This window comes from Filicampus tigris, chromosome 1 (genome assembly GCF_054856515.1).
Source record: "Filicampus tigris isolate MCC_2025a chromosome 1, RoL_Ftig_1.0, whole genome shotgun sequence".
NCBI classification, from domain to species: Eukaryota; Metazoa; Chordata; class Actinopteri; order Syngnathiformes; family Syngnathidae; genus Filicampus; species Filicampus tigris.
The window spans coordinates 13716068-13729480 of record NC_141217.1 but is presented as its reverse complement, the minus strand read 5'-3'; the positions used below and the strand labels follow the sequence as shown (position 1 = coordinate 13729480).

Sequence of the window (13413 nt, the reverse complement as noted above, 5' to 3'; positions counted from 1 at the left end):
GTTGTTCTGTTGTTTTAAACACACAACCTGCAATTCTATTTTTTATGTTTAGTTTGAGGGGGAACTTGGACTTGGAGTGGCAATAAACAGCTTGAAGCCTACTACTCTCGCTGCTGCTACTAGTCTCTCAAAGCAAAGAAGCATCATGGTGAACCAACAAGAGTGTTTGTGCAACAGACCAAGCCTGCGAGCGCGCACAAACACACACACATGCAGGCACATCCCCGCACCCCCACGCACACACCCACACACGCCCACGCACACACACACACACACACGCACACACACCCCCACACACGCACACACACACACACACACAGCATGGCAGCTCATTTCCTCCCCTTATTGAATTGGGATGGGGTTGCGGATGCAGAGAGGGATGAGCAAGATATCTTGGGTTGAGGATGAGCACTAACAGACCAAGCTGTGCCATTTCTTTCCAAAACAAAACAAATGGATCACGGTCTCGTAGTCCCAAGTCCTAAAATTGGCGACTTAAGTTTGACTCAAGTCAAGTCATGGTAAGAGTTAAAAAGACTAAAACAGTTAAGCTTAGTGAACCAAAATATTAGGAACAGCTGTCAGAATGAGACACAATAACAACCATATTGCTAAATGAAGAGATGTCTGACTCACGTCTAAAGGAGATTTGGGTGATTAATCGCATTGACTAATAAATTGTTCATTTTGTGGTCACATTGATTTTCTTTGCCCACCTAAAAAAAATAAAAATGTAAGTCTTCCATAGTCTGTTGACACACTGTTTGGAATGAAGATGTGGCAATATCAAATTTAAGCAACATACCTGGCATTCTTCACACTGTATGCAGGATTTTGTTTCTGTTTTCAAGTGAAAATAAGGTTAATGTGATTCGCAAGCAACACTTTCTATAGAGGTTAAGTTCAGTGACAGTTTAGTTGTTACGCATTAATACTTTTGTTAACTTGATATCAAATTGTCCAACAATTAAAATGTTTTAAAATAGAATGTATTACGGGTTGTGTTTGTGAATAATGTCATCGTCATTTGCTTTTTATTGAAGGAAAAAAAAAAAAAAAATTGAAATATGATTTTTGGGAAACAAAACAAGGGATTTTATTTCAAGGCCGCATATCTAGAGTTACCAAGTTAATCTTTTGTATTGATCTCAATATGTGGTGTGCCTATATGACTAGTTTTTACCAGTCTGGCTACACACTATACATGTGTACGTGTGGTCCAGTGTGTGTGCCTGTTCATACAATATATAGCAAAAATGTAGCAAAGTATGTGTGAATACGTGTCCATCCATACTGTAGCTGTGTGAGTGTGTTGCATATCGTCGCTGTCCTGTGAAAAACACTTATCTCCAATTTCGGAAACTTTTTTTCATTTTCACATGAATGCGATGTCTGTAACGCGGAAACACCATTCATGTAATAATCAGAAAATGGAAAAAAAAATGGAGAAAAGTTTTTTTCACATGACAGTGACGATATGAGTGTATTGCATGCATTGCATTTGCGGGTGTGCACATGCATGTATCTGTGTCTCTCTAATTAACTTGACTCTCAGACGTAGGACTTAATTGGAAGCAGCCAATTACATCGCCCAATGTCTACGCGTGCACACACACACACACATCGTGGCAGTTGAGTGACAGTGCATGTGAATATCAACATTGCTGGCTTGGTTTCCATGGAAATGAAAATCATTTCAAACGTTCCTCCTTTTTAATGCCAAATACTCACAATGATCATCAGACTTTGATCCACGTATACCATCCTATTACCGTTAAATAATGCTACGCTGTTCTTTGCTCAAAATGCTAACTTTACGCTACAGACATGAGGCCCATTTGCTAAAGAGTCGTCCACGTAAAGTAGTCATTTGAATCAGTCAAAAATCAACACCACTGCCCACTCTAAGGTCAATTTAATTGTAGTACATACAGTGATCCCTCACGTTTCACTTTTTGTGGGTTCACTGCATTGCAGATTGTTTTTTTTTTTTTTTCCCAACTGTACTTTGACCGTTCTGGATTTCATGGTCATTATTTTTCCACAGGGACTGGCATGAGCCAGGAGGAAAGAGTGCTAAGAGACAGAATGTCCAAAGGTTGGGAGCATTTCACACTAAATAAAAATAACTACAGTGCCATGAATACAATATGTGCCTCCTGTAAAGAACAAATGGCCTAAGCCATTGGGCCACTTTTAATGTTGGACCCTGCACAGTGGCATTAGCATTAGCCAGTTAACAGCTGGACCAACTGGGACATCCTCATTCGCTCACTTGAACGTCACTCAACAGGCCAGAGACACCTTTCAAATGTGTGCAAGAACACATTCAGGTCACAGTGACCACTGAGTAAAAAGTGAGGATTGTGACACCAAGTGGACAAAAACAATACCTGCACCTCACATGCTGTAAATAATATACGATAATACTGTACATATTTGGTTGCTATGTGGTTGTCTGCATATCCATTTGAATGTGTAAAAAATCACCATCAATGCCTGCTTAAAGGTGAGCCAAGCACTTATATTAGCTGTAAAATAATGCTATGCTCTTGTTAGCTCGAAATGCTAACATTATGCTAGTAACAAGGCTCAATAGCTGGTCTTGCAATGTTTGTATAGGCCCTTATGGTTTTGAAGGATTGGAATATTAAATAGCGTAGTTTTATACCCCAAAAAATAAAATACAAAGTGTGATGTGATGTGTGTGTCTTCACTCACAGTGTTGCTGTTGTTTTTGTGTTGTCGCTTCCAATCGTGAACGTCCACGGCATCCGACAGCAGGCCCTGCTTCGTGTCATTTCCTGAGGGGCACGAGGAGACGGCATCAGAAGCGTGTCACCGTGTGCTAACATGACGCAACAACTTGTTGACATGTTTTGCTTTTTCTTTGGCTTCGAAGCAATAACGTCAACTGGAGATGATATTGATCCATCCTTTATGTTATACGCACGTGTGACTTGGAAGTTTCAAAATAGCCACAATATGGGAGTGGAATTTGAAGTCTTAAACTTTAAAACAAAGCAAAAGTGAACTGTGATTTGGTCGCTATATGAGCCCTGAGCATCTGTGATGTCATTTTTAGTCGACAGAATTGACAAAACGGCCGCCCCCTGAGCTGGCTAAAAACAGGTGGATTAACTTCTACTCCACAAAGACAATATTTATGAGAATACCGTGTTTCAACTAGTGGGCCTGCATAGAACTTCTTGAAAAAAAATGTTTGGGTTGACTTGCGCTTTAAGTTTGCATTTGACTGGTGAAATTCAGATAACAGCATAAAATTCCATAAGAAAATGATTCCATGTCTTTGTAATATGCATACATAAGCCATTATCACAATATGGATATATTGTGCAGCCCTAATACATTGTACACGTAAACACAAACATATAAATATCTTTTGCATTTTCCTTCGCTAACACACACAGACATAAAACCTTCCCCCACTCCAACACACACACGCACATACACAAACACGGTTATTAAATTGGCTCTGTTCCATGCTGATTAATTGCATTTAATAATTCACCACTGAACTTTAACAGAAGTCATATCACCGTAGATAGCGTGGGTGTGCGTGTGTGTGCACGTGTGTAATCTTGGTAATTGCTTCGCTTCCCTGCTGGAGTCCACACATTCATACACACACACCCACACACACACCCGCACCCCCGCACACACACACCCGCAGGCATGCACACACACGCACACGTTTGTATATCTGTGCTTTGACTCGAAATCTTGCAGTGGTCCTGACTGCGTGACTAAGCCCCTCCCCTGCCCTTCTAAATACGGGCATGCTTCCTGGCCAGTGTTCTTTGTGTGAAGCTGTTAATGAGGTGGCTATCTTTATGAGGGGCTGGCTATGCACCATTTGGGGGAGGCCGTCTTGGATGGGAGGATGGGAGGGCGAATTGTATTGTAAGGGAAGAAGACAAAGCACAGAAGAACGTGTCAAATGCGGTGTTAAACATATTAAGCCCTTCGGATCATTGCCATGTGAGAAGTGATGATTTGACTGTTAAACATGCTGTATAAAACAGTGCTGCAGTGGACTGAATTTGTCAGCGCACTTTATCTCACTGAGAATGTAAAATTATTACTCATTCTACATTTGCATTTACAGCATTGGCGTCGTTAGGCTGAAGTCCCCCTAAAATGTTCTGAAGCCTCCCCTAAATGATTTGGTTGCATTTTTACTGTATTTCTTATTCTTATTTATTTAACAAAAAGTACCACACTCCATAAAAAAACAGAAAGTGATTACCTATCTATTCACCTATCCGAGTACCATCCATCACCATGGCATCTATTCTATTAACTTTACATTTTTTATCTTAATTAAACTTCATTAATTAAAATCAAACTTAAAAAGAAAAAATGAAATAATCTCAAAAAGATGTTCTATAGAAAAAAACGAAAGGCTTTTTTTAAAAATTGGTACAAAACATATTTAGCGTTACATAAAACCATCTGTCATTCATATTTGCTGTTGACCAGTGTAATAAAAAAAAAAGGGGAAGGCAGCATGATGTCAGCATGGTTAGCACACTTTTTGGGTTTGAATCTTGGCTGAGCGGCTTAACTGGTGACTACCGTAGTTAATTATTTAATACTTAGAATAATTAATATGGCAAACAGTCCAGGGTGTGCCTCTCCTAAAAGTCAGTTGGTTTGGGCTCCATTTCATCCCTCACCCTAGTGAGAGTATGTGGTATAAAAATTGAAGGATGGAAAATGTTGCCTGGAAGACCAATGAGGGACTTCTTTTGTGGTATCTACATGAGGCCAGCAGAGGGCAGTGTCAGTCAGTACCTTTCACTTTTTCAGGCATATAACATCTTCAAACTCTCTAACGTTAGACATAGGAATCTCCGTGATGTAAATCTAGTCACTAGGAATAGGCATAACACTCCATTACATTGATTCAAAAAAAGATTAATTGATCTTAAAGAATTGATGGAGTAATTGTGTCTTGAAACAATGGAGTTCGGGACATTAAGAGAAATATTTTCCCATCTAATTAACAAAGAACAATCCCACAAGTGATGAAAATGTTTAATCAAGACTAAGAATTGAAATTTGTGTTTGGCAATGTGTCTGCTGCATGCACCACATGCACAGATCCACACACCAATCGGCAAGTGTACAAAATGTTGAGTATGAAGTGCTTGCGTCCACAAGTGAAAATACTTTTAGCGTTTTTAATTTTTAATTGTGCTAATTTCATTCACACTTTGGGTTACGTTTCTATAAGCAAAAGCCACTTTCCTCGTTCAAACCCCCTCGCTTTGTCCGTAGTTGTCATGGTAATGAAAACCATAGCCGCCATTAGCCCAGCAGCATACTGTACAGGGGCGGGGTGAGCAGTGGTGCATTTGCATGAGAGTGGACCCTCCGAGGTTCAAAATATGGAGGGTGTCATATTTCGCATGGTGTGTTTGTGACAAAACAAAATAGTTAATGTACACTATGTATGAATATACAGTGGCACCTCTACTTATGAGAAATTTATAAATGTTATAATATATAAATGTTTTTTAAAAAAGCATAAAAATGTATCACAACATGAAACAAATACATGTTACAATTAGATTATTGCACAATAAACGAGAGTTGTGCATAATGTAGAAAACAAAGGATAGAGTAAAGAATAAAAATGATGGTCGTTTACCTTTTAACTGCTGTCCTCATCGCTTTTTGCCCTCTTTGGTTCATGTTCTCTCTCAGAAATGGTTTTTGCCTGGCGTTTTGTAAAGAACTGATTTAATAACGTGGCGACTGTCGATACATTACGGTCATATTCTTTGGCGAGATCAACCAAACGCATTCCTTTTTCATACATTTCTATTATCTCTTGCTTTGTTTGTATGGACAAGAGAAACAATTTTCTCCTTTTTTTCTTTCCCTCGTTTCTAATTCACGTAAAACTATCGGAACACCTCATGGCCCGAGGGACGAATGACGAGGACGCTGCATCGACATATCTATCACATATACCGGTATATCTATCTACACACATAGACACATACAGCGGTGGTCCCTCTTTGCCAAAGGGATGCCAGGAAGATGCTAGGTAATAGCCAATGGCAGAGCAGCTATGAGTGTGTTGTGTTCAGGAAACTCTGCCGCCCATACTGCTAGTAGTAGCAGCCTATGCTGTGAGTAGCAGCCCATGCTTTTACCTTTCATATCCTGTCGGGGGCCGACAATGTTTATGAATATGGCCGGAGGGTGGTGGCCGGACCGGCAAAAGAGGGTCAAGTGCCCAGCTCTGGATATGAGTGTTTTGACTTACTCGTATCCTAAAGTACCGCTGTAAGCAGCAAAATTCACTCGTTTTTATCCATCTCAGGGGGCGGTCATTTTGTCACTTGCTGTCATCATCACTGAAAATGACATCACAGTTGTTCAGGGCTAAAGTAACGACCAATCATGGCTCATCTTCAGAAAACAGGTGAGCTGTGATTGGTCGTTACCTGAGCCCTAAGCAACTGTGACGGCATTTTCAGTCGACAGAAGTGACAAAATGGCTGCCCCCTGAGATGGCTAAAAATAAGTGGATTATTGCTGTATTCCATAAACTCAGTATTAATGAATCAGAATGGCCTGTTTCAACTAGTGGGCCCTGCATCGAACATATTGTTGAAAAAAATATGTTTGGGTTGACTTTCCCTTAAAAAAGAAAAAAATAATAATGCCCTGTGATTGGCTGGCGACCAGTTCAGGGTGTAGCCTGCCTCTCACCCTGTCAGCCGGGATAGGCTCCAACACACTCGTGAATCTACTAAGGATATGCGGTTCAGGTAATGGATGGATGGATGGATGGATGGATGGATGGATGGATGGATGGAAGGATGCTCATTGTCTTTGCGGCACATCTTTATTATTAGATTGAAATGTGTCATGGCTCGTACAAAGTGGAAGTTGAGCCCAAACACATAAGGCATACATATACATACACACACACACACAAAAAGACAAAAGCTATACAAGCAAACACACCCACTCAGCTAAATGAGTCCATGCTGGCTTTGGCTCTCTCCATCTCGTGCAGAAAGTTGTAAAATTGGGGGAGTGTCAACTCTGAAACGTCCAAAGAAAAGTGATCAAACGTCAATGCCATATGAACTACCCACAATGCACTTTCTCTTTCTTTTCTTGTTATACACTTAACTCCCCCCGCCCAATGCCACCCCCTCTCCCAAATGGCCACATGCTCTCATCTTTCCCACCAGGCACAATTCCTCACCCATGTAGAGGTTTTCTGTGGAATTCCCCTTCTGGACAACCAGTTTCAGCTGCAACCAAGCAAGACAAAGAAACCATTTGGCATAAACACATACTGACAAACGGTGTTATTTTTAGTCAATGCTACCGTTACAACAAAAACATGATACTATTTGGTCAGCCGCACAGTCATTTAAATGTGTCGAAAATTCAAAAACTCACCTTAGTCTGCTCCAAGCTAAACCGTGTGTGTGTGTGTGTGTGTGTGTGTGTGTGTTGTTGTTGTTGTTACCTGTAGAAAGATGTTGCTCATCTTGTGGACCGCACTGGTGCCGACAGTCACTGTGGAGTCACAAATGCTAAACATCAAAACACATATTAAAAGTTCTTAACTGAAACTTTATTGATCCAAAGAGCAACGCCTCAAATCAAAGAAAATATTTTTTTCAAGAAATGTTGAAATATTCTACGACAGACGTTAAATCACGCAAGTCTGTCTCATCCATCACACAGGCTGTCTCTGATCTTGATTATTTTTCAGATGACATTACTATTACTCTCTACATTTGAAAACAGATATCTGCTTCCCATCCATGGCCTTAGGGAATGGCTTGATGTCGACTCTGAGAAATGATTTGTGGCAAATGCCTCGTATCTCGTGCTAGTTTAAAAACCACCAGCTTCAGGCATTCAAAAAGTACAATCTGAAAAAACACAATTTAAAAACCACCAGCTTCAGGATTTCAAAAAGTACAATCTGGAAAAACACAAGTACAGTCTATTTTTTCTGTTATTATTGGCTAATTGAGCATCTTAGCAAAGGTATGGGACCATGTTGTTTTGATAGCATAAAGGTTGAAACGACCTTGATGTACAAGAGTTTCATGCAAACGTACTGACTGGGAGTGAAAGTGTCATTTTAAAACAAAGGCCCATTTGGCAGACAGCACGATGCTTTGGCACGGATGCAGAGACGCAGCACGTTAGCATGTCCAATACACCCACCGGTAAAACGTAGCATGCTGTTGGACCACTGTTAGATTAACCGCAGATTAATGTCAAGATCTTGTCGATGAATAAAACAATGAGCCCAACCCCCCAGACTAATACAATAACACAATTGCGCACACAGGTCCATCCGTTTAAAAAATGTTGTGACTAATAAAGTGGCAGAATGTCAGTGCAACACAATATCGTTTAATCGAGTCCCACGCTGAACAAAACATTTACATTTTATTTATTTATTTATTTATTTTTTAAATCAGCAAATATACAAGCGGTTGTCGAATAATGAGTATATGGGGGTCCATCGTATTTATTTTTGCACACCCACCTCTGTAAATAATTACAAAAATAGTTTTAAAAACTAGTAACTTTAAAGACCCATACACAATAATCTGAATGATATTTAGATGACCATAATTGACATTACTATTACGATGATTAATCTCACCGCCAAACTTCCATTCCATGTCCACCAGCCGGTTGACAGTCAGCGTCTGCCGCGTGGCTAGTCTGCACAGCGTTGCACGATGTTCTGCCCACTGCAAGGTAGGACAGGCGTTAGTGGGACGGGACCGACCCCCAGGGGAGGACTGACTGCAAAATGCAGGAAGGATGTGTGACAATTCATGCGTTCAAGACAAGAGGAGAAACAGTGAGACCTGTTGTGAAAAGTGAGCAGCCTTGTCCTCGTGAAGTCCTGCAGCAGCAAAAAGAAAAAAAACAGTTGGAAGTTGGTCGAAGTTGGTAGATGGAAACGCCAACGGAAGCCCGTTTAAAATGATAGGCGAACCGGCCTATCAGCGATTACTATTTGTTCCGGCCGGACAAAAAGGCGGACAGACGGACGGCAGAAGAGTACCCTGGCTGCAGGCGGAAGGTGATTAACGGACCGGGAAGTTTTAGGAAAATGCCCAGCTCTGGCACTTTGTATGCAGCAATGGCTGTTTTCACTGTGCTCTACAAATAAAGTTGAGTTTTGAGATACTATAAATACACTCACAGGCATATACTTTTTGTCCTCTGCAAAAAATCACCAATATTGCAGTAGTTATATAAAAACTACTATTGTTCCATGTCTGTCTGCCTGACTGTATTTTACCGCCACCCGGTGGCCAAGGAGGGCACGCCAAAGGGAGCAGCAAAATGAATTGGGTTGCAGCATTAAATCATACATACCTAAAGTCTGCAGATCTTCTTTCAGCTGATCGGCCGTCAGGCTTCTCTTCATCGCACCTGAATAGAAAATAAGACTTTTTTTTTTCTTTCTAACCACTCGTAATTTTATGCGTGCATGAGACGTGACGATCAAGTTAAGATGGTATGAATGAATATTAGGGCCACAATGAAAAGGAAAAAAAATATAACCTGAGAAATTAAGTACGTAGTATATTTTCAAGACTAAAGTCATAATATTAAGGACAATAAAGGGTTAGGATTAGTCAAATAATTCCCAAGATAAAAAGTGGTGAATTTTCAAGACTAAAATCATATTACTACGAAAATGAAATAATATATTTTTTAAGATTAAAAGTGGTGTATTTATTATTCAAAAGTTGTTTATGTTTTTTTAGATTTAAGTTGGAATGTTATGAGAATTATTGTACATTTTCAAGAATATAGTTACAAGATGATCAGAATAGTCAAATATTTTCAAAATTTAAGTCGTAATATTACACAACTCACTTTTTTTTTAACTTTAAAAAAGATAATAGGCATATTTTCAAGGTTAGTCCAAAAAACCAGTCACTTTTCAAGAACGACGTAGTGATACTACCAGGAAAAAAAGGCATATTTTAAAATAAAAAGCTGTATATTTTCATAACAGAATTTGGATACTTTTGAGTTGTAATATTGCAAGAATAAATCCCTATATTTTCAAGAAAAAAAAGATTACGTTTGTTAATAAAAAGGAGCATATTTTCGAGATAAAAAGGTATGTATATTTTCAGGGGAAAAGTTACATTTTTTGGTGAATAAAGTCATGTGTTTAAGTGGTAATGAAGGAGAATGAAATTGAAGAGATTTAAGTCAGACTTTAGATGAAGTAATATAATTTTGAGGATGGATTGTGTTTGAACTTGGAATCTGGTTCTGCTGAGTTATTATGCAGTGTGCGTGTTTGCGTGCGTGCGTGTGTGTGCGTGTGTTTCTGTGTGTGTGTATCAAGATCACCCTGTGGCATGAGGATGACGCTCTTCATAAGGTTCTTGAGCGGGCCTGTGCTCATCCTGTGTTCACTTGCAAAATCATTCAGCTGCTGCATCAACTTCTCTGTCTATACACATACACAAATAGAAATCATCTAGTACACTGATAATATGTAAAAATACTCTATAATTATTATACACCAGTAAAATACTTTACTATATCATTGAAATAAGTAAACATATCTACTGATTTGGTTCACATACATACAAAGTAACTTGGGACTTTTGTTACTCAGTTCACTGTGTTGCTATGGGTTACCAAAAACTCATGTAAACTCATTGTCGCCCTTCTTTAGTATTTTCTCTACTCAGGTTGCTACGCGGGCTTCCTCTAGTGGCGCTCATTGTGTGTGGTACTTGTGGAAGTTTTTAGCAATTAATGCATGAAACCATCGCTTCTCAAAATGCCTTTGTATGACCAAAAACAAGGCACCTAAGAACAAGCCGGTGGGTATTTGTTCCCCAAAAACATTCAGTTACCTTTAAATTTTGAGTATAATCCATTTGCATGTCATCTTTACCTTTAAACTGTTTATTTGTAAACATTTATTTAGTTACAATTGTTATTAACTTTTTGTGTGAATTAAATTCTAATTGGATCACTGTTACAGGAAGTTTTTTTTTTTTTTTGGTGCATCAAATTGTGCATGATGATAATCTGATAATAACAAATGTAAACTTGTTTTTAATCTAGTACAGTACTTTTGTTTAACTTCTCATATAGTACTTTTTTTATACATTTCATTTTAATTTAAAAGGACAATGTGTCGAATACAGTGCCATCTAGTGGTGAACTAATAGAAAGCAACGACCTAAAATGGTCGCGCGTGCATTTTGAAGCATACGCACTATGTGCCTTTGAGAGACCAGACGTCACAAGACTACCAACAGTTTCTTCAACAGAGGTGCAAGAAAAATGTCATCAGAAACAACTTCTAGTATTCCCTCAAGTCATGAAGTAAGTGCATTGCATTTGTTACACACGCAGTAATCATGATGCTTAGGAACTACGTTCACTAAGTTTGTCTCCTATGAGTATCCGTACCACAAAATGGCATCGAAACATGGCAATCTCCTGTAGGGGAGGTGCGCCCTATGTAATATAGCTGGATTACTTCACCTATTATTATATAAAAATAATTACGTTGATGTGATAGAGCATATTTTTTGGGATATCGTTGAAATTAATAGTGTTTTTTTTTTTTTAAATGAATGGTCATTCAAAAATCAAAACATTCTACACATTGCACCTTTAATGAGTTTGTGTTTAACATTTAACAAGGTTTGTTTTTAAACCAATATTTAAGTACATGACGGCACGGTGGACGACTGGTTAGCACGTCCGCCTCACAGTTCAGAGGTCGTGGGTTCGAGCCCGGCCCCGGCCTCCCTGTGTGGAGTTTGCATGTTCTACCCGTGCCTGCGTGGGTTTTCTCCGGGTACACTGATTTCCTCCCGCATTCCAAAAACATGCGTGGTAGGTTGATTGGACACTCTTAAATTACGCCTAGGTGTGATTGAGAGTGCGGATGTTTGTTTGTCTCTGTGTGCCCCGCGATTGGCTGGCAACCAATTCAGGGTGTCCCCTGCCTACTGCCCGAAGACAGCTGGGATAGGCTACAGCACGCCCGCGACCCTTGTGAGGATAAGCAGTTAGGATAATGGATTGATTTAAGTAGACTTATATTATACATTTCAATTGAATCATTAAAGTACTTTTGTAATTTTCTTATATCTCGGCGCAGCAGCGTTAATGTTCAAATTGTGCATAATGTTATCGTGGCTTTCGGATTAAAACATCTGCCACGTTTTGATGAATGTTTGAGCCTCTTACATGACCCACAACATTTTAATGTTGGTCATTATGGAGGTACAGTGCTTGCAGACTTATGTATTTTTTGAAGTGGTACTAACGTTTTGAGAAACACTCTACTATACAATGAGCATCCTTGGATCGCTTGAAAGGTCCAAAATAAACCATAATATACTTATATATACTGTATACTATTAATATAAGAGTAACAAGATTTCCCTAAGTATCCATAAATCATGTAGTCACTGTGCGTGCGTGCGTGCGTGTTTACCTCTTTAGGCTCTAACAAAAACCGGAAGAGAATTTCTACCAGACGAAGAAATTGCTGTGAATCAACAAAAGTTTGTGACAAATTAATCAATGCTTGGCAAGCTTTGCAAAGACGTCTTGTGATTCGACGTCATCCAGTAGCTTCGTTAAACCTTTGGCAAAATGAGCCAAACGTCCGCTGAAATGTCGCGCGCATTTACCTGCTCGTTGAATTTGTTGAGTTTCTGGAAGTCGCCGCTGACAGAATGCGGTAAAGCATCTTCAGTGAAGTGAAGCTGCATTTTTAAAGACACTTTGTATTATTATTATTTATATTTTTTGCCGCAAGCCCGGAAAAGACTGAAGAAGTCTTTAGGTTCACTTCCGGGTTAGCCTCTGTGCACATAGACACTAAATATGTCCTTGCGATTTTCACGTACGTGAACTCGTTGCCATATTGGATGTGTCAAAGTAATCTTACCGTAATATCTTAAAGCTCTGGAAAATAGTCAAAGACCAAACAGGAATTTTGGAGTTATGTTGGCAGTACCCGCGACCTCCGTGAGGATGAATAGATGTTGTCAGTAGTAATAGAAAAAACAAACATGTTTGTTTATTTGACTCCCCAAACTGATTAATATAAACAGCAAAATCTGAGAAATCCATATTCCATGTTTGACAAATGATGACAAATTACATTTTGACAAATGACAAATTTGCTCAAATTACCTTTAATTATCTTTTGTCATTAGCAATTCATGTTTCTTCTATATGAAGAGACTGATCATATTAATGATTTTGATATGAAGACAGTGATCATATTGATTGTTTTGAACAATATAATAGCAACAATGGCTCAACAAGGTAGTAAAGAAATACAGTATCAACATGCAATACTTCTATAAA

At 39.1% G+C, this 13413-nt stretch overlaps 2 protein-coding genes across 2 annotated transcripts in view; both read right to left on the bottom strand.

The window, feature by feature from the left end:
• LOC147152881 (nucleolar protein 4-like) overlaps positions 1–3663 on the bottom strand; it is a 43441-nt gene extending 39778 nt beyond the window's left edge. Inside the window, exons 1-2 of the mRNA XM_086037426.1 lie at positions 3561–3663; positions 2722–2804 (exon numbers count right to left, since the gene is read on the bottom strand). The gene's annotated coding sequence lies outside the window, so the exon portion shown is untranslated. The remainder of the gene's footprint in view (positions 1–2721; positions 2805–3560) is intronic.
• Positions 3664–6867: 3204 nt separating this feature from the next.
• On the bottom strand, positions 6868–12896 carry commd7 (COMM domain containing 7). Its single transcript, XM_086042940.1, has 9 exons — positions 12729–12896; positions 12530–12583; positions 10411–10513; positions 9415–9471; positions 8898–8935; positions 8687–8777; positions 7526–7575; positions 7256–7304; positions 6868–7089 (listed from the first exon to the last, which is right to left on the bottom strand). The coding sequence occupies exons 1-9, from the start codon at positions 12807–12809 to the stop codon at positions 7013–7015; spliced, it is 600 nt and encodes a 199-aa protein (XP_085899066.1). The 5' UTR covers positions 12810–12896; the 3' UTR covers positions 6868–7012.
• Positions 12897–13413: the final 517 nt, after the last annotated feature.